The following is a 20,928-nucleotide window of genomic DNA, read 5'->3' as shown; positions in this document are numbered from 1 at the left end:
TCTCAATTTCAAGCTCAGCAAGAATCTGAGTTAATTGCAAATTGAGCTCACGAACACTAGCATTTCGATGGGCATCAACAAGATGAAGCGATGAATTAGAAACCTCCATTGAATCCTTAAGCGTTTTATTTGGTTTATTACTTAAGCTTATATGATTGTAATAACAACAATATATTTTATTATTATGCTTACAAGAAAATGTATGCATCTTTTCCCCATAATAATCATTTTACATGGTAAGAATGCTTGATATATGTTCTTTTAGAGAAATTGTTAGACGGATATATATTATTTATAAGAATTAGGAAAGGTAAAACTCATGAACTTCACACTAAGAAATAAAGACATGATTTCTTAATAAAAAGCAATAGATAGGTAATGGCTGGGGAAGTAATAACATGATAATAGCAATAAATGGATTGCAAAATATTAACAATTACTAACATATTGATTTATAAGGGCAACTGTTTGTTGTTGCTCATATATAGGCAATCAATACACAAAGTGAGAACTTGAAAAACTTATAGCAAACACCAACAAGCGAGGTACTCGTTAGCTTTAGTTAATAAAAAGAGGGAAACTAGAAAAGAATTAAAACAATCCAGCTGAATCAAATCCAAAGTTATGGTTATGAAGATTATTTGAAGCAACCATGTTTTGAGCTGGCTTAATATCATAGCTGTCAAAAATCCCATTACCATTAACACCAAAATAAGAAGAAGAGTTAGCAGTAGTCTCAACCATAAACTTGCTTGCTTGATTTGTCACATTCTTTTTTAACACCTCCATGGATTCCTTTAATTGTTCAAGTTCATGCAAACCAAGTTGACTTATAGGAGCTTCCCACCAATATTGACTTTGACTAGTTTCCCTCATTTGATCAAGTGATTCTCCTCTTTTCTTCTCAATTTCAAGCTCAGCAAGAATCTGAGTTAATTGCAAATTGAGCTCACGAACACTAGCATTTCGATGGGCATCAACAAGATGAAGCGATGAATTAGAAACCTCCATTGAATCCTTAAGCGTTTTATTTGGTTTATTACTTAAGCTTATATGATTGTAATAACAACAATATATTTTATTATTATGCTTACAAGAAAATGTATGCATCTTTTCCCCATAATAATCATTTTACATGGTAAGAATGCTTGATATATGTTCTTTTAGAGAAATTGTTAGACGGATATATATTATTTATAAGAATTAGGGAAGGTAAAACTCATGAACTTCACACTAAAGAAATAAAGACATGATTTCTTAATAAAAAGCAATAGATAGGTAATGGCTGGGGAAGTAATAACATGATAATAGCAATAAATGGATTGCAAAATATTAACAATTACTAACATATTGATTTATAAGGGCAACCATTTGTTGTTGCTCATATATAGGCAATCAATACACAAACTGAGAACTTGAAAAACTTATAGTAAAGACCAACAAGTGAGGTACTCATTGGCTTTAGTTAATAAAAAGAGGGAAACTAAAAAAAAATTAAAATAATCCAGCTGAATCAACACCAAAGTTATGGTTATGAAGATTATTTGAAGCAACCATGTTTTGAGCTGGCTTGATATCATAGCTGTCAAAAATCCAATTACCATTAACACGAAAATAAGAAGAAGAGTTAGCAGTAGTCTCAACCATAAACTTGCTTGCTTGATTTGTCACATTCTTTTTTAAAACCACCATTGAATCAGTTAGTTGTTCAAGTTCATGCAAAGTAAGTTTACTTATAGGAGCTTCCCAACAATATTGACTTTGACTAGTTTTTCTCATTTCATCAAGTGATTCTCCTCTTTTCTTCTCAACTTCAAGCTCAGCAAGAATCTGAGTTAATTGCAAATTGAGCTCATGAACACTAGCATTTTGATGAGCCTCAACAAGATGAGGTGATGAATTAGAAATTGGATTATGATTTCTTGACAGGAATCTATCGATAATGGACTCAACATTAAGGTGACCAAAAGATAAAACTTTTCTTACAGGAAAAAAAACTATGATAGCTATTTCAACACCACAAAGTATGCATAGTTCGCTAGCTTTTTTGAAAAGACCAGAACGACGTTTTAAGAAGGTAACTTGAAGATGATTTTTAACCTCTATTTTGGCAATTTTGATCTTTTGACGACCAATGCTAGGTTTCTTTGCCATGGCTGAAACTAAAGAATATTAGAGATAATTCTTGTGGTTTTTGATTTTACATTCATAGTAAAAAATATGGACTATTTAAAGGTGATTTGGAGTACTCTCGTACTTGCTATCTTTTAAATGATTTTACTATTGTTTTTATGTAATGTGTTGATTTGGGAGTTAGAAAATCTTATCCTTTTAATGGATTGATAATATGATACTCAATACACCCTTGTAACGATCCGACCGGTCGTTTTGAGTATTACAATCCCGTTCTCCCATTTACTGCTCAATTTATGCTTTACATTAGTTATGTGACTTGCCGGGGGTAATTGGTTCAGGTCCGGTGAGGTTTTGGAATGATTTGGAACACTTAGTTCTAAGGTTTAGAATTTAAGTTGAAAGGTTGACTAGATGTTGACTTATGTGTAATGACCCCGAATAAATTTTGCTAAGGAGATTAAAGTTTTGTGGTGCCGAGATAGATCAATTAGTACAATGCACCGATGTATAAAGAAAATATTTTTTCCTGGAAAAGGGTCATTTCTGCGTCCATTATGCGGTCGGCGAATCACTCTGCGGACCGCATAATGGTCGCATAGTGGAAGAGGAGAGGGGCAAGATTTGAGGAAAATCTGCGGTGCATTATGTGACCGCAGAACAGGTATGCGGTTCGCTTAATGATCGCAGACCGAGTCAGTCACGCCCAATTTTGGAGGCCAAATTATGCAGTCGATATGCGGACCGCATACATGTTATGCGATCGCATAACTACGTCGGGGCTTCCATTCTTTCTAATTTTTGACCCGATCCAACTTCGATTTATAGCCTTTGAAGCTCGTTTTTGAGCCAAAATCTGACATTTTTAGAGAGAAGGGAGAGTGTTCTAGAGAGAGAAAGAAGCTCAAGTATTTTGTTCATCAAGATCTTGTTCAAGTTTTGAAATCCAACAAGGAAATATCACAAGATCTTCACCTAAGAGGTAAGGTTCTAAACCCTAGTCTTCAATTTCGAGTTTGAGTAAAGATGGGTAATTAAGAGCATGATTCATGGGTGTTAGAGTATTAATTATACATAGACATACCAATAAGGTTTGTTGTCACGACCCAAAATCCCACCACAGGCGTCGTGATGACACCTAGTCTCTAAGACTAGATAAGCCGATTTCAATTACATTTTGAAGCCATTTGTTTTTGAATTAAATAAGTAATCAAAACTAACTAGTAAGTATCAAGACTAACCTCAGTGGAGTAGAGATAAGGTACAGTCAAGACACTAACTAGTCTAATAGCCTATGCAATATAATATACAAAATAATAGATAACAATAAGGGCAGCATCATAAAACAACCAGTGATATGCACAACAAGATAATAAGAACACCATTAATAAATACAATTACACCCAATTAAATCAAGTCGTTCAAATAAATGTCTTTCACATATAATTCTTCCAAATAACTCTCTTTCGAATATAATTTTCTCAAATAATTATCTTTCAAATATAATTCTTTCAATAAATCTCTTCAAATATAATTTTCTCAAATAAATATCTTTCAAATACAATTCTTTCATATAATACTTTTTAAATAAAAATCCCTCTAAATAAATATTTTGAATATAATTCTTTCAATTAAAAAGTCACCATGTGACACTTCATTTCATAATCATAAAAATACGTGTCTCAGCCCATTTTCATATTTTTTGTAAACACGGGTCTCAACCCATTTTTTATATTTTCACGGCACCTCGTGCCCATAATTAAATCATCATATTTTCCCTGCCACCTCGTGCCCTCATTTCATATCACAACTGCACGGCACCTCGTGCCCATAATTAAATCATCATATTTTTTCGGCAACTCGTGCCCTCATTTCATATCACAACTGCACGGATAATTCACGTGCCAAATATTCTCATTATTTACTCACGGCACCTCGTGCCCACAATTCATTTTATAATCCGTCTGGCAATAACCACAGGCTCTCAATTTCAACATAAATCAAATTGTTATCAATTTACCAACAACAAGACAAATTGCACAAGGTATAAAAATAAACACAAAAAAATCACAACATCAAATGAAAATTACTAACATCACAACTCCACATCATCACATATCGTCCCTGACAATAGCCACCCTTATCTCTCCTATTCAGCACTTATCACTCCTATAATAGCCATCCTTATCCCCTCCGCCCTGACAATATCAATAGCCACCCTTATCGCTCCTATTGCCACCCTTATCACTCCTATAATAGCCACCCTTATCCCTCCGCCCTGATAATATCAATAGCCACCCTTATTGCTCCTATTGCCACCCTTATCTCTCCTATAGCCACCCTTATCGCTCCGCCCAGACAATATTCCAACAAACACAACGACAGTGAAATGCCACCTTATACCCACATAATATCAACAGTGGAATGCCATCCTTATCTCCTCAAATTAACAACTCACACAACACAATAATTTATACGAGAAATTATCACGGCAACAAAACAAAAATCAATTCATATCACAATTTGCCCAATGGCCACAACCAAATTTCAAAGATACAACCAAATCAATTAATTTCACAACAAATAGCAGAAGGCTCCACACAATGTGTATAACACCACAATAAAATAATCAACAGAGATAAAAATTATTCAGCATAAAGCAAAGCCTTCAATAATCCAAATTTAGGTAATTATGTTAGCGCATCTTCTTAAGCTTGCTTAAATAATTATTTGCATAGGGAAAATTCATAATGAAAATTAAATTCCAAGAATATCAACCATCAAACTCACGAAATTCACATAGATATACAAGTAATAATTATATCAAATTGCCAAATAAAAATAAATTCAATAAATGTGATTTGAGGCATGGCACCTAAATAATTAAATATATGCCAACAATTATCCAATTTACTACACAATATTTCCAAGACTTTAAACCAATAAAATTTGCACATATAAGCCCGAGTACGTACTCGTCACCTCGCTTACACGACTTTTCACATTTCACAAATGGCACACAAGACTCGATGCCCAAGGGGTAATTCCCCCACTCGAGGTTAAGCAAGACACTTGCATATTTGAAGTTATGCCGATATTCCAAAATCGCCTTCTTGCTTGAATTGATCTCCGGACCGCTCAAATCTTTGAAAATTAATTGTATAACTTCATTAAAATGCATCGGAAATAATTCCGGGTAATAATATGTCGACTTAAAAATTTATTCCAAAAAGTCAACAAAGGTCAACGCGAGGCTCGCCTCTTGGAACCCGACATAATTTTGATAAAATCCGAACACCCATTCCGATACGAGTTCAAACATACCAATTTTATCGAATTCCAATAAAAACTCGACCTCCAAATCTTAAATTTTTGTTTTTGGAAGATTTTACAAAAATCTTGATTTTCCTCCATTTAAATCCAAATTAAATGATGGATTCAAAGGCATAATCATGGAAATTAATCAAAACTAGATAAGAATCACTTACTCCAAACACCCACACAAGAATCGCTCCAAAAATCGCCTTCTACCAAGCTCCCAATTTGATTTTGTGTTATGAACTTAAACCCCCCTTTTTGGGACTTTTAATTCTGCCCAGATGTGCCTTCTTCGCGTTCGCGACCATTGATTCGCGTTTGCGAAGCACAACCTCGACTACCCAGAATTAATCCTTCGTGAACGCGACAAAAACTTCGCGAACGTGAAGGTTTGCTGTCCCCTCAGTTCGCGAACGCGACACACACCACGCGAACGCGAACGCCAAACGCCTATGGTCCCCAGCTGCTTCCTCTCAGTTCCTCTTCACGAATGCAATCACTCATACGTGAACGCGAATAACACTTGCCCCAAATCTACGCGAACGTGGACCAATATTCACGAACACGATGAAGAAAATACTACTTCCATCCAAATACACTACGCGTTCGCGACCCTTTCCTTGCGAACGCGATGAAGGGTTTGAGGCACCAGATACCAGCAGATTACAACAGTGGAGAATGAAGGGAAAATGGTCCAAAATCAATCCGAAACACGTCCGAGTCCCCCGGGACCTCAACAAAACCTACCAACAAGTCTTAATACATCATTCAAGCTTAGTCGGATTCGCAATTCACGTCAAACAATATCAAAATGATGAATCACACCTCAAATCAAAATCTATAAACTTTGAACTTTCAAATTCTATATCTTGTGCCGAAACACATCAAATCAATCCGAAATGACTTTAATTTTGCACACAAGCCATACATGACATAACGAAGCTATTCAAATTTTCAGCATCGGATTCCAACCCCGATATCAAAAAGTCAACTTCCGGTCCAAAACTCCAAAAATTCGACTTTCGCCATTTCAAGCCTAAATCAGCTACATACCTCAGATTCACAATCCGGACACGCTCCTTAGTCCAAAATCACCCAACGGAGCTAACGGAACCAACGGAACTCCATTCTGGAGTCGTCTTCACATAGTTCCAACTACGGTCAAAATCCGAAGACTTAAGCTTCCGTTTTAGGGACTAAGTGTCCCAAATCACTCTGGATCATCCGTTAACTTAATTCAACCACGTACGCAAGGAAATATACATAATACGAAGCTGCGCAGGGCCTTATGCCACCGAACGAGACTTAAATTCTCAAAATGTCCGACCGGATCGTTACATTTATGGAAAGATTATTGAGTTCAAATGGGTAAAGATTGGGTTGAAAATGATAGAAATCTTCGACTTTAATTGAATATTTGAGGGTCGAGTTGATGTCGGAATTTGGTAAAATTTGTATGGTTGGACTCGTAGTTAGATGGGTGTTCATATTTTGTAACTATTATTGGGTTCTGAGACTTGGGCCCCATAGGCGATTTTTGAGTGAATTTCGGATTTTTATTGGAAAGTTAGTATTTCCTTGTGAAATTAATTACAATAATTAATATTGACTTAATCGAATTAAATGTTGCTAGATACGAGGCTTTCGGAGACCAAGTCTCATGGCATGGGCATAGCGGAATAAAGAATTACACGGTTTGAGATAAGTAACAGTTCTAAATTTGGTCATGAGGGTATGAAACCCCTGATTATGTGTTATGTGATTTGCTTTGAGGTGACGCATATGCTAAGTGATGGGCGTGTGGGCGTGCACCGTAGGAATGGTGACTTGGTCAAATTCCATGGAACTGTCTAGTTGAATAATCTATTGATATCCGTACATTCTCTACGTGTTAGAGAAAATTGAGCTGAGACTCGTATTAAAAATCATGCTTAGGCATATGCTGTTATTGTTGGTACCCATTGGGGTCATTTATGTGGTTGAATTATATGTTCAAATTGAAATTTCACACTCAGTCATGTTCATTCATTTCATATCATATCCCAGTCTCCGTTGCTATTTATTGATGCATCATATTATCATTTTGGGCTGAATGTTCATGACATCTTGATCCCGAGAGACTGGAGAGGCTGATGACACAGTGAGGCCAATGGCCTAATTGTGAGGATATATATGGGATCGGGCTGCACGCTGCAGCATGTTTCATTGTTATATGCCATGATTAGCTTGTTATAGCGCTTGGGCTAAAGGAGCCCCTCCGGAGTCTGTACACACCCCCAGTGAGCGCAGGTACCTACTGAGTGCGAGTGCCGAGTGATGAGTGATTGTGAGGAATGAGTGAATGTGAGGAAAGAGTTACTGTGAAGTTCGAGTGAATGGGAGGACTGAGTGACTGCTGCTTTGAGAGGATGCATTGAATTCATTATTGCTACATTTCTGCTGTCATATATCACTTATTTCAGTCAAAGTTGATATGCAATTACTATGGAATTTTAAATGTTGAACTTGAAAGCATGCCTACCCTTTTATGTTGGAAAGTACTGTAATTGGACTTAGCTGAGAAGCTTGTCACTACTTTCAGTTCTTTATTTATTATTGTTACTTACTGAGTTGGTTGTACTCATACTACGCCCTGCACTTCGTGTAAAGATCCATGTGATCCCGAATACAATGGGTGTTGATTCTTTCACACAGTCAATTTTCGGGAGATTCAGAGGTAGCTGCCATGTTTTGTAGATCTTTCTCTCCTTCCCTATCCTTTTTTTAATTGTATTTGGTCTCAGATTATTATAGACCATAGTTTTCAGACTTGTAATGTATAGATGCTCATGTACTCAGTGGCACTAAGTTTTGGGAGTGTTTGTATCGAAATTTTCTAGATTTTTTGTATTGTATTAAACATTATATTTTCAAACTTAAAGGATATCGTGGGTTATTGATGTTGTCGGCTTGCCTAGTACTGAGATAGGCGCCATCGCGACAGGTTAGGATTTTGGGTCGTGACAAGTTGGTATCCGAGCTAGGGTTACATAGGTCTCACGAGTTATGAGCAGGTTTAGTAGAGGCTTGTGGATCGGTATGGAGACGTCTCTACTTATCTTCAAGAGGGTGTCGTACCCTTAGGAAAATTTTACTTTCTTGTATTCTATCGTGCGAATTGGTTGATTTCAAAAAACTAAAATTTTGTTATTCTATTCTCTCACAGATGGTGAGAACATGTACTGCCAGATCGAACGGTCAGCCACCATTGCCACTAGTTGGTTCCGCGAGAGGCCGGGGCCGTGGTAGAGAACGGGGCCGAGGTAGAGGTCGAGGTGTAGTTGAGCAAGCGGGACCCGCTCAGGCACCAGCTGTGCCCATTGAGATTCTAGGCCTACAAGAGGCTTTGACTAAGATATTGACAGTTTGCACTGGCCTTGCTCAGGTAGTTTCCGCTCAGGCTGCACCAACCACTTCTTAGGCCCGGGGAGGTACTCATACCCATGTCACCCGTTCTCTAGAGCAGGTAGTGTAGGGACTTCAGCTACTAGGGGCACTACCAGCCCAACCGGTTGCAGCTGCTCAAGCCCCGGTAGTCCCCGTTATGGCAGATGATGAGCAGAGGAGACTTGAGAGATTTGAGAGGCTTCGACCTCCATCATTTAGCGGTGCTGAGTCAGAGGTTACTTAGTGTTTTCTGGATAAGTGCCAGCGGATGCTTCAGACAACGGGTATTCTGGAGACCAGTAGGGTCTTGTTCACCACTTTTCAGTTTTCTGGTGCTGCCTTCAGATGGTGGGAGGCCTATGAAAGGTGCAAGCCGGTCAGTGCAGTACCACTTACATGGCAGGAATTCTCCGTTCTCTTTTTGGAGAAGTTTGTGCCGCAGTCTCATAGAGAGGAGCTGCACAGACAGTTTGAGCATATACGTCAGGATGGCATGTTTGTGACACAGTACGAGATGAGATTTTCTGAGTTGGCTCATCATGCGGTTTGGTTGGTTCCCACTGATAGGGAAAGGATTAGGAGATTTATTGATGGCCTCACCTATCAGCTGCGGTTACTTATGACTCGGGAGAGAGTATCGGGTGCTACGTTTGATGAGGTAGTTGACATTGCTCGGCAGATAGAGATGGTCCGTAGTCAGGAACGTGGAGAGAGAGAGGCCAAGAGACCTCGTGGACCAGGTGATTTCAGCGGTGTACCTTCAGGGGATCAGTTTTACCAGTAGGGGTCGTCCTTACAGACACTCTTAGACGGGTCGTCCAGTTCACTGTGGTGCATCATCTAGCCATGGTTCATACAGTTCTCATCAGGGCCAGCCATCCCTCGGTGCCCTTCCAGCCCAGAGTTCGTCCCGTGCCCCTTCAGTTCAGAGTTCATTTGCACCGGGTGTTTCTAGCAGTTATTCTGGTTCTCGGGGACCGATTCAATCTGCACCACCATCAGTACCGGGGAGCTGCTTTGAGTGCGGGGAATTTGGGCATATGTGGAGACAGTGTCCTCGTCGCTCAGGAGGTCTAGTGCAGTAGTGGAGTCAGACTAGACTTCAACACCAGTTACTTCTCCACCCGCCCAGCCAGCGCGGGGTGGTGGTCAGTAAGCTAGGGGTCGCCCAAGAGGGGGAGGTCGATCAGATGGCGGTCAAGCTCGATTCTATGCTTTTCCTACCAAGCTAGATATTTTTGCCTCAGATGCAGTGATCACAGGTATTGTCTCAGTGTGCCATAGTGAGGCTTTTATATTATTTGACCCTGGTTCTACTTATTCGTATGTGTCATCATACTTTACTCATTATCTGGATATGTCCCGTGAGTCCTTAGTTTCACCTGTTTATGTATCTACGCCGGTGGGCGATACTATTATTGTGAATCATGTATCGGTCATATGTGGTAACTATTGGGGGACTGGAGACTAAAGTTGATCTTTTATTGCTCAATATGGTTGATTTCAATGTAATTCTGGGTATGGATTGGTTGTCTCCATGTCATGCTATTCTGGACTGTCATGCAAAAACCGTGACGTTGACAATGCCGGGGTTGCCAAAGGTTGAAGGGAGAGGTTCTCTAGATTATGTTCCTAGCATGGTAATTTCTTATTTGAAAGCCCAACGTATGGTTGGGAAGGGTGTTTGTCATACTTGGATTTTGTGAGAGATATTGATGTTGATACTCCTACTATTGATTCAGTACCGGTAGTGAGAGACTTTCTTAATGTATTTCCTACAGACTTGCCGGGTATGCCGCCTGACAGGGATATTGATTTTGGTATTGACTTGGTACAGGGCACTTAGCCCATTTCTATTCCTCCGTATCGTATGGAACCAACTGAGTTAAAACAATTGAAAGAGAAACTTTAGGAACTTCTTGATAAGGAATTTATTAGGCCTAGTGTGTCGTTTTGGGGTGTACCAGTTCTGTTTGTGAAAAAGAAAGATGGTACTATGCGGATGTGTATCGATTACAGGCAGTTGAACAAAGTTACAATCAAGAATAAGTATCCTTTGCCGCGTATTGATGATTTATTTGACCAACTTCAGGGAGCGAGGGTATTCTCCAAAATTGATTTGAGATCTGGGTACCACCAGTTAAAAATTCGGGATTCGGATATTCTAAAGACGACATTCAGGACTCGTTATGGTCACTATGAATTTTTTGTGATGTCATTTGGGCTAACAAATGCCCCAGCTACATTCATGCACTTGATGAATAGTGTATTCCAACCATATCTTGATTCATTTGTCGTAGTATTTATTGATGATATCCTGGTGTACTCACGTAGCCAGGAGGAGCATGCACGACACTTGAGTATTGTACTACAGAGACTAAGAGAGGAGAAACTTTATGCCAAATTCTCTAAGCATGAGTTCTGGCTTAGTTCGGTAGCATTTTTGCGACACATAGTGTCTAGTGAAGGGATTAAGGTGGATTCGAAGAAAATAGAGGCAGCTCAGAGTTGGCCCAGGCCATCTTCCATTACTGAGATTCAAAGTTTTCTCAGCTTGGCCGATTATTATCGTTATTTCGTGGAGGGTTTCTCGTCTATTGCTTCGCGTATGACTAAATTGACCCAGAAAGGTGCTCCGTTCAGGTGGTTGGATGAATGTGAAGAAAGCTTTCAAAAGCTCAAGACAGCTTTGACTACAGCTCCAGTATTGGTGTTGCCTACGGGTTTAGGGTCTTATACTATTTATTGTGACGCGTCGGTTTGGTCTCGATGTAGTGCTTATGCAAGAAGGTAGGGTGATTGCCTATACATCCAGACAGTTAAAGGTACATGAGAAGAATTATCCGATCCACGACCTCGAGTTAGCAGCTATTGTTCATGCCTTGAAAATTTGGCAGAATTATTTGTACGGGGTCCATTGTGAGATTTACACTAATCATCAAAGTCTACAATATTTGTTTAAATAGAAGGATCTTAATTTGCGGCAGCGAAGTGGTTCACTGATAGGAGTTGAATGTGCACTAAATATTGGCTGCCCAGAGTAAGGCATAATAGGATCGTGACTCCCTGAAGCGCCGTGAGATGCCTGAAGTGCCGAATGAAATGGTCTGGGAGGATGACCCGTACCAAAATTACCCCTGCCTCCAAATGAGGCACCACTAAAACCACTGAACTGACGAGGCCTCTTATCAAACCTTTGCCCTCTCTCTTGTGTAAGAACTATCTCGATCCTCCTCGCGACATTAGCAGCCGCCTGAAAGGAAATCTCACTTCCGGTCTCCTTGGCTATTTGAAGCCTGATAGGGTGAGGAAGTCCCTCAATAAACCTCCTCACTCTCTCTCCCTGAGTAGGTAGTAAAAGGAGAGAATGACAAGCTAAATCAACTAAACGGGACTCATACTGAGTAACAATCGTATTGCCCTGCTGTAGATGCTCAAATTGCCTGCGGTAATCCTCTCTCAATATGATAGGGAGGAATTTCTCTAGAAATAGCCGAGAAAACTGCTCCCAGGTCAATGCAGGCAATCCAACTGGTCAGGTAAATGTATAATCTCTCCACCACTTCTTTGCGTAACTCGTCATCTGAAATACAACAAAATCGACCCTATTGGTCTCTAACTATACCCATGTTCCGCAGCACCTCATGGAAGCGATCAAGATAATCTTGTGGGTCCTCAAAAGGTGTACCACTGAAGTGAACTGGAAAGAGCTTAGTAAACTTATCCAGTCTTAATAAGGCCTTAGAAGACATGGCTGGCCTATCACAGGCCTGTGCCGCAACAACTGGCTGAACTATCCCAACTGGCGGGACTGCTGGAGCCTGATTCTGGGGAGCCATCTGCTCCGGAGTGGGAGTAGTGAGAGTTTGTGCTCCACCCCCAGCCTATGAGATGGATGGTGCCACTGGAAATGTACCATTATGGGCCACGCACTCCATAAGACTCACCAAACAGACTAGAGCATCCTAAAGCACTAGAGTAGCTATGAATCCTTCTGGGACCTGAACTGGTCCAACTGGTACATTCTATACTGGAACCTCCTCCCGAAGATCCACCTGAGGTTCTACAACAGGTGCTGCTGCTTGAGCTCTAGACTGAGCTCTACCTCTGTCTCGACCTCGGCCTCGACCTCTACCCCTCGGTCCCTATCTGTCGATAGATTTATTACGTGTCCTCGCCATCTGCGAGAGAATACGAATAGAATAGTTCAATCATCGATGATAGAATAAAATCGCACGGCAGGATAAGAAAGAAGTGATATTCTTCCTAAACTTCACAGCCTATGAAAGATAAGTACAGACGTCTCCGTACCGATCCTTCAGACTCTACAAAGTTTTCTCGTGACTCATGAGACCTATTTAACCTAGTGCTCTGATACCAATTGTCACGACCCGAAATTCCCACCTTCGGGACCGTGATGGTGCCTAACTTTTCACTTGCTAGGCAAGCCAACGTTAGAATATAATTAGCCATTTTAAACAAAATTTTAAATTAATTAATAACAAGATAACAAATGCGAAAATAAAGTCTTAAATAAAGTGAATATTCCATAATAATCACGATATCTAAATACCATTCCAGAACTGGAGTCACAAGTGCACGAGCTTCTAGAATAAAGAAAATAAAGGTCTGAAATAAATTCAAGCCTTTTGAAATATAATACACAACTGAGATAAGATAGAAGGGGACTTCAGAAGTGCGAACAATGTGTAGTTATACCTCAAATCTCCACTGGTAGTTATATCCGGGCAAATCTACAGTACGCCGCTGGGACCAACTCTGAAATCTGCACAAGAAGTACAGAGTGTAGTATCAATACAACCGAGCCCATGTACTGGTAAGTGCCGAGCCTAACCTCGACGAAGTAGTGACGAGGCTAAGGCATGTCACTTACATTAACCTGTACGCAATAATAATAATAATAATAACAACAATAATAAAAATAAATCAGGTAACTCATTTTAACAGTGGAAGTCAACTCGGCAATCATAACCAATTATTATTTCGATCAATTTCCGTTGCGGCATAAAACCGGCCCCAACAATATAATTTCTCAATAAATTTCCATTGCGGCGTGCAACCCGTTCCAACCAATATATACTTTAAATAAATCTGTTGCGGCGTGCAACCCGATCCCCCAATATAAACTTTAAATAACTCTGTTACGGCGTGCAACCCGATCCCCCAATGTATTTATTTTCATTTTCGTTGTGGTGTGTAACCCGATCCCCCCATATATTTTAACAACTCTTAAATATAATAAAAATACTCCAATAAATACCATGTTCAATGAGAAATTATTAAGCATCAAGGCATACAGTAATTATAATTTATTTATGAAACAAACAATGACAAGTAGCAATTAATTGTGAAAATCAGGGAAAAAATAGGTAGTCTAATATTTAATATGCTAAATGTCAAGTAGCAATTAAGACACATAAATCAAATAAGCATGTGGCCATTATTGCAGGAATTCAGGAATTAATATTTGACAAGGAATAGGAGAGAAACAATTATTATAACAATTAATTTGTGTGTTAAAAAAATTTACGATGGTTAAATAATTAAGCAAACAATTAATTTGACAAAGAATAGGCACTCGTCACATTGCCTATACATCGTTACACATAAAATTCACATAGCAAATAATTCAAGGGTTTTATTCCCTCAAGTCAATGTTAACCACGACACTTACCTCGCTTTGCAACCATATTCAAGAATCCAATAAACCTTTGCCTCGCGTATTCGTGTCCAAAATACTCAAATCTAGTCATAAACAATTCAATATACTCAGTACAAGTCGCAAGAATTTATTCCATATGAATTTACTAATTTTTCGGATTAGGATCCGAAATTCATCTAAAAAATCGACAGTGGGTCCCACATCTCCAATCAAAAAAAACTCACGAAATCCAAACACCCGTTCCGATACGAGTTCAACCATACAAAAATTATCAAATTCCGACATCAGATTGGCTTTCAAATCTTCATTTTACATTCTTGGAAGTTTTTATAAAATCTGATTTTTCATCCATAAATTCACGGATTCATGATGTAAATGAGTATGGAATCATGAAATATAATCAATATAGGAAAAGGAACACTTACCCCAATGTTTTGCCGTGAAAATCGCCCAAACATCGCCTTACTCGAGCTCAAAATCTTGAATAATGAAAAAATGGGACGAAATCCCATTTCCAGAACTTAAGTTCTGTTGTCTAGGAATTTCTTCTTCGCGAACGCGATAGCACCCTCGCATTTGCGAAGCACATTTTTGTGTTGTCCCAGATTTATTCTTCGTGAACGCGATGCCTTGCCAAACTTGGCCTTCGCGAACGCGGTCTCCCCTTCGCGAACGCGAAGCCTTATCGCTTGGTGCTCGGCCAGGCATCGCTCTTCTACGCGAACGCGAATGCTCCCATGCGCTTGCGATGAACACTACCCTCTACCCCTTCGTGAACGTGGTCCCCTCTTCGCGAACGCAAAGAGTAAATTTTGCCTGCCTCTAGTTCCTCTTCGCGAACGCGAGACCTCTATCACAAACTCGAAGAAAGGAAACCATATAGTGCATCAGACAAATTCCAGCAGAGTTCCAAGTCCAAAATTCAACCCGTTAACCATCTGAAACTCACCCGAGGCCCCCGGGACCTCAACCAAATACACCACCAAGTACTAAAACATCATACAAACTTAGTCAGAACTCAAATCACATCAAACAACGCTAAAACCACAAATCATACCACAATTCAAGCTTAAGGGACTTAAGAATTTTCAACTTCTACATTCGATGCTGAAACCTATCAAATCAATTCCGATTGACCTCAAGTATTTCACACAAGTCATAAATGACATAACGGACCTATGAAAAGTTTCAAAACTCGAATCCGACTCCGATATAAATAAAAGTTAATTGGTGGTCAAACTTTGAAATCTTTAAGCCTTTAGGCTTCTAGTTTTCGCTAACTAGCGATAATTCAAGTTAGGGACCTCCAAATTAAATTTTGAGCATACGTCCAAGTCCCAAATCATGATATGGACCTACAGGAACTATCAAAATACCGATTCGAGTCTGTTTGCTGAAAATGTTGGCCAAAGTCAACTCAGTTGAGTTTTAAGGCTCTATTTCACATTTTAATCAATTTTTCATAAAACAACTTTCCAGAAAATTATACGGACAGTGCACGTAAGTCGAGGAATGATGAATAGTACTTTTTGAGGTCTTAGAACATAGAAATACTTATTAAATTTAAAGATGACCTTTTGGGTCATCGCAAAAGCATATAGGCGAAAGATTTATATTTGAAGGACTTGATTAATTGGATGTACTTGTACTCATTATTTGTTGAACAATATTAATGGTATTCTTGTTGCCCTACTGTGTAATCACTCTTTGATTAGTGTTTCCATCATTGTTATTTATTTCCTATTATTTTTGTATACTATATTGCGCAGATTATTAGACTAGTGATTGTCTTGATTGTACCTCGTCACTACTCCACTGAGGTTAGTCTTGATACTTACTTGGTACCGACTGTGGTGTACTCATACTATACTTCTACACATTTTTTGCAGAGCCAGGTATTGGAGATATCGGACTCAGACAAAGTTAGAGTGTGATCGCAAGGATTCAAGGTAGAGCTGCTTGGTCGCAATCCCTTGGGGTCCTTCCATTTTATGGTACTGTTAATTATTAATCAAATAATATTGAGTATTCGATCCTTGATATCATTTCATGTATTCAGTTAGAGTTCGTGACTCAGTATTACCAGTCTTGGAAGGTTTTCATATTTGTTTCCGTTGTTGGTTTTGATTACCTATTTAATTATAATCGACTTACTTAGTCTTAGAGGCTAAGTGCCATCACGACGCCTGTGGTAGAATTTTGGGTCGTGACAAGTTGGTATCAGAGCTCTAGGTTCATAGGTTCTACGAGTTACGAACGAGTTTAGTAGAGTCTTGTGGATCAGTACGGAGACATCTGTACTTATCTTCGAGAGGCTAGAGAGCTAGTAGGAAAACTTTTCACTTCTTTCATTCCTTATCGGGCGGCATTTATCCAGCTTGTAGCATATATCTTATGTTCTTTTGCATCCACTCGTGTATGAAATTGCGCACTCGGTATCAACTATGCGCCAATGGTTCATGATACTACAAAGGGGTTATAAGGGAGCTAGAGTTGCTCAACCATTGTTACAACGTGTCGTCTAGATCGAGGATGCAGAAGTATTGAGAGGTCATTCCTTTGTGCACATTGGGGTGCAGCAGGTTCTGATATCTGGTTGATAAGTATGATCTTAAGAAGGTTTAATTAATTGCCTAATTGTCACAATCGTGGTAGGGTCACGAGGTGAATGTAGATCTGAAATAATTGGTGGTATTAGAGACTAAGTAGTTCGTATGGGATTTCTATTTAGCGAAGGGTACATACTAGCAGCCAAGGCACTGGGGGAAGCGGGTTTAACTGTCACGAGGATGACATGTGCCAAATAAATGGTTTGAGATGTCTTATGACCCGTGTCCTACGAGTGATAAAGGTTAGTATTGTGAATCATTGGAATGTGTCCTATGGATTCTCTCCATGTGAGGGGAGTCCCCTATCAACGATCAGATTACGGGGTCATGTATTATATCAGTTTTTCCTTGAGATGTATTTATGTGGTATTAAAAGGTTCTCCGAAACGTGTATATGATTAATAGGTAAGATTTGTATGGGATGATGCTAGGACTTGCGGTATTCCCGTGTCCTTAATAATTCTACATTTCAGTACCAGAGGGGTCACATAAATAATTTCAGAATACTCGGGGTGCTACAGTAAGTTTTTTTAATGCACCACCAGCACGGGGTTCCTATAATAGTTATTCCAGTTATCCGATACTGACTCAGTATGAGCAGTCGAACCCGCAGAGGGGTTGTTATCAGTGTGATGATACTAGGCACATCATGAGAGATTGTCCTAGACTTGGGAGAGCCAGATTTCATCAGAATATTTAGGCTACAGGATTTATTCCAGTTACTACCCCACATGTATAGTCAGATACGGGTGGAGGACAGACTGGTAAAGGGCGCCCTAAAGGGAGAGGCCCAACCCGTTAATATAATTGCTATGACTTGAGTGAGTCCAATACACCAGATGGTGTCGTACATGCATGATTTAATTTGTAATAAAAGGAGAACTATTCATATTTTGATTCAATTCTGATTATCAAGGTGAGACCTCCTACCGTGATCCATATAGGGTGAGTCTGTGATTTGTACAGCACTCACGTGTTTATCCTTGTTGGGAGATTTGATGTTGTTAGCCTGTGTCTATCATGTTGTTTTGCACACTATTGAGGGTTATAAGTCCAAAAGTGACTTTCTGTTACTCACTACAGTGGGTTTTGATGTAATTTTGGGATAATTGATTACATTTTTATGAATTATATGCCCTACCAGTATAGGGGTTCATTATGTGTTGTGAAAATTGTTTACAGAATTTATTAAAAAGAATAAAGAAAGGGAATGGAAAAATCTCAGTTGGCACATTGTGCAAAATATTTGCGATTCGTAGTTAAGGATGAGATCCTCGCATTTTTATATGATGTGAAATATTTGAACTGGGCTACAAGCCACGGTGGAAGTTATATAAGGACGAGGTCCTTGTGGTGAAAACTTTATGAGTTTAAATTCTCCCTTTGTGAAATTAAATTTGTACTATAGTACTTATAGGGAATCATCCCTGTTAGGCTTATTTGAAAATTCTTGTATGAATTTCTCTATGCATATTTTGCCAAATTCGTGTTGTAATTATTGATTTTTAACCTACGAGGTGAGTGCCCAGGTGGCGTTAAATATGACTCGTTAACTCGGGTAAATAATTATGAGGTCTTCATGCCCCGTGTCTCGTTGTTAGTAAGGTGAAGGTTTGAAACGAGATTTTTGTTAACATAAGATTAATTGACGATGTTGTAATTGATAATGAACAACTATTATGACTAGAGATGTGGTTATGGGAATACGTATAATGTGTGTGTAGGCACGGAATTGCTACAGCCGGTTGAGACAAACACAATGTGTTAATATGAAAATCAGGCCTTTTTGGAATTTATTGGAGTGTAGGAAATTGGCTTCAAAGTTTATAAATGAGGATAAAAGAAATAATCTCAACTGAGGTGGCATTGTAGGATCCATGTTACATTTGCGGCGAAGTCGAATTACTCACGGGTATATGTGTAATAATACACTCAGTAATTTACTGTCCTCTAAAAGATTCTTGGCACGTTCGAGGACGAACGTATGTTTAAGAGGGGGAGAATATAACAACCCAACTTGTCGTTTTAAGGATTAGAGTCTCGTTCAATGACATAAGGTCATAAGCAACTTTGTCATGTGTATTATGACTTGCATGTGTGGTCGAGTTTGGTTTTTGGATGATTCAGGATTAAATTGAAAGAACAATTCTCATTTTTGAAGATTAACTGAAAAGAGTCGACCAGAGTTGGACTTTTGAGTAAACTACCCCAGAATAGAGTTTTGATTATTTCAATAGCGTCATATGGTGATTTTGGGCTTAGGAGTGTGTCCGAAAAATTATTTGGAAGCCCCTAGTTAAATTAGGCTTGAACTGGCGAAAATAGGAAGTTTAAGTTGGAAGTTTGACCGGGGAGTTGACTTTTGATATCGGGGTCGGAATCCAGTTCTGAAAATTTTCATAGGTCCGTTATGTCATTTATGACTTGTGTGCCAAATTTAAAGTTAATCGGACTTGATTTGATACTTTTCGACGTCGAATGTAGAAGTTAAAATTTCTTAGTTTCATTAAGCTTGAATTAGGATATGATTCGTGGTTTTAGCATTGTTTGATGTGATTTGAGGTTTCGACTAAGTCCGTAATATGTTTTGAGACTTGTTGGTATGATCGGACGGGGTCCCGAGTGGCAAGGGTGAGTTTCAGACCATTTCTAGGCCATTTTTAGTTGCTGGTTTTTGGCCACAGTGGTATGCATCGCGATCGCGGACAAACGGGTGTGATCACAAAGAGCAATTTTGCTGCTTGGACACTGTGAATCGCGATCGCGGAAGCCTTTTTGCGATCGCATAGAGGAAAATCCTGTTGCACTGACCCGACTTTGGAAGCTTATATCTAGCAATCTATAAGGAATTGGGAGATGAGCAAAACATGAAAGTTGTAGCCCTTGGTGTCTAGTTTTCAAAAAGTTAAACCATTTGGAATTTGTACAAAATGTTATGACCATTATACTAGAGGCTGTCTCGAAGAGATGGGCACTTGTTCTTCACAATCGCGAAAGGCAAATTTTGGGCTGAGAAAAGTTGTGCTTCATGATCGCGAAGCCTTTTCCGCGATCAAGAAGAGTAAATACCTGGGCAGTAGCTATATTTTGATGTTTCAACCATTTTTAACATATTTGGAGCTCGGATTGAAGCGATTGTTGAGGCGATTTTCACCATATGGATTGGGGCAAGTGTTCTATATTCTAAAGTGTTTATATTTCATGAATCTATGATTAAATTCATCATTTAATTTGGATTTTAATGGAAGATATCATGATTTTGGCAAAATCTTCCAAAAATAAAAATTTAAGATTTGTAGGTTGAGTTATTATCAGAATTTGATATAATTAGTATGGTTGAACTCCTGTCGGAATGGGTGTTCGGATTTCATGAAAATTATGTCGAGTTCCGAGAGGCGGGCCACACGTTGACTTTTTGGAATAAATTTTTAAGTCAGCGTATTATTATCCGGAATTATTTTCGATGAATTTTAATGAAGTTGTACAATTAATTTGGATAGATTTGAGCTATCCGAAGGTCAATTCAAGTAAGAAGGCAATTTCGGAATATCGGCATAACTTCAAAAAGGTAAGTATCTTGCCTAACCTTGAGTGGGGGAGTCTTATGTGAAAATTTTGTGATTGGAAGCCGTGTACGCAAGGTGATGAGTACGTAATCGGGCTTATGTGTGCAAATTGTATTTTTTAAAGTTTTAGGCATTTTTATATATTAAATTGGATAATTGTTGGCATTTAATAAATCCTTGAATTATCACGCCT

At 39.0% G+C, this 20,928-nt stretch overlaps 2 protein-coding genes across 2 annotated transcripts; both read right to left on the bottom strand.

Annotated features, from left to right (window-relative positions):
- Positions 1 to 591: 591 nt before the first annotated feature.
- Positions 592 to 1,011, bottom strand: LOC142178802 (agamous-like MADS-box protein AGL62). Its single transcript, XM_075248524.1, has one exon. It carries the CDS (start codon positions 1,009 to 1,011, stop codon positions 592 to 594), a length of 420 nt encoding a protein of 139 aa, XP_075104625.1.
- Positions 1,012 to 1,494: 483 nt separating this feature from the next.
- Positions 1,495 to 2,154, bottom strand: LOC107809584 (agamous-like MADS-box protein AGL62). Its single transcript, XM_016634242.1, has one exon. It carries the CDS (start codon positions 2,152 to 2,154, stop codon positions 1,495 to 1,497), a length of 660 nt encoding a protein of 219 aa, XP_016489728.1.
- Between the last annotated feature and the right edge of the window lie 18,774 nt (positions 2,155 to 20,928).

This window comes from Nicotiana tabacum, unplaced genomic scaffold, assembly GCF_000715075.1.
Source record: "Nicotiana tabacum cultivar K326 unplaced genomic scaffold, ASM71507v2 Un00001, whole genome shotgun sequence".
In the NCBI taxonomy this organism is placed as follows: Eukaryota; Viridiplantae; Streptophyta; class Magnoliopsida; order Solanales; family Solanaceae; genus Nicotiana; species Nicotiana tabacum.
This window is presented reverse-complemented; position numbering and strand designations above follow the sequence as displayed.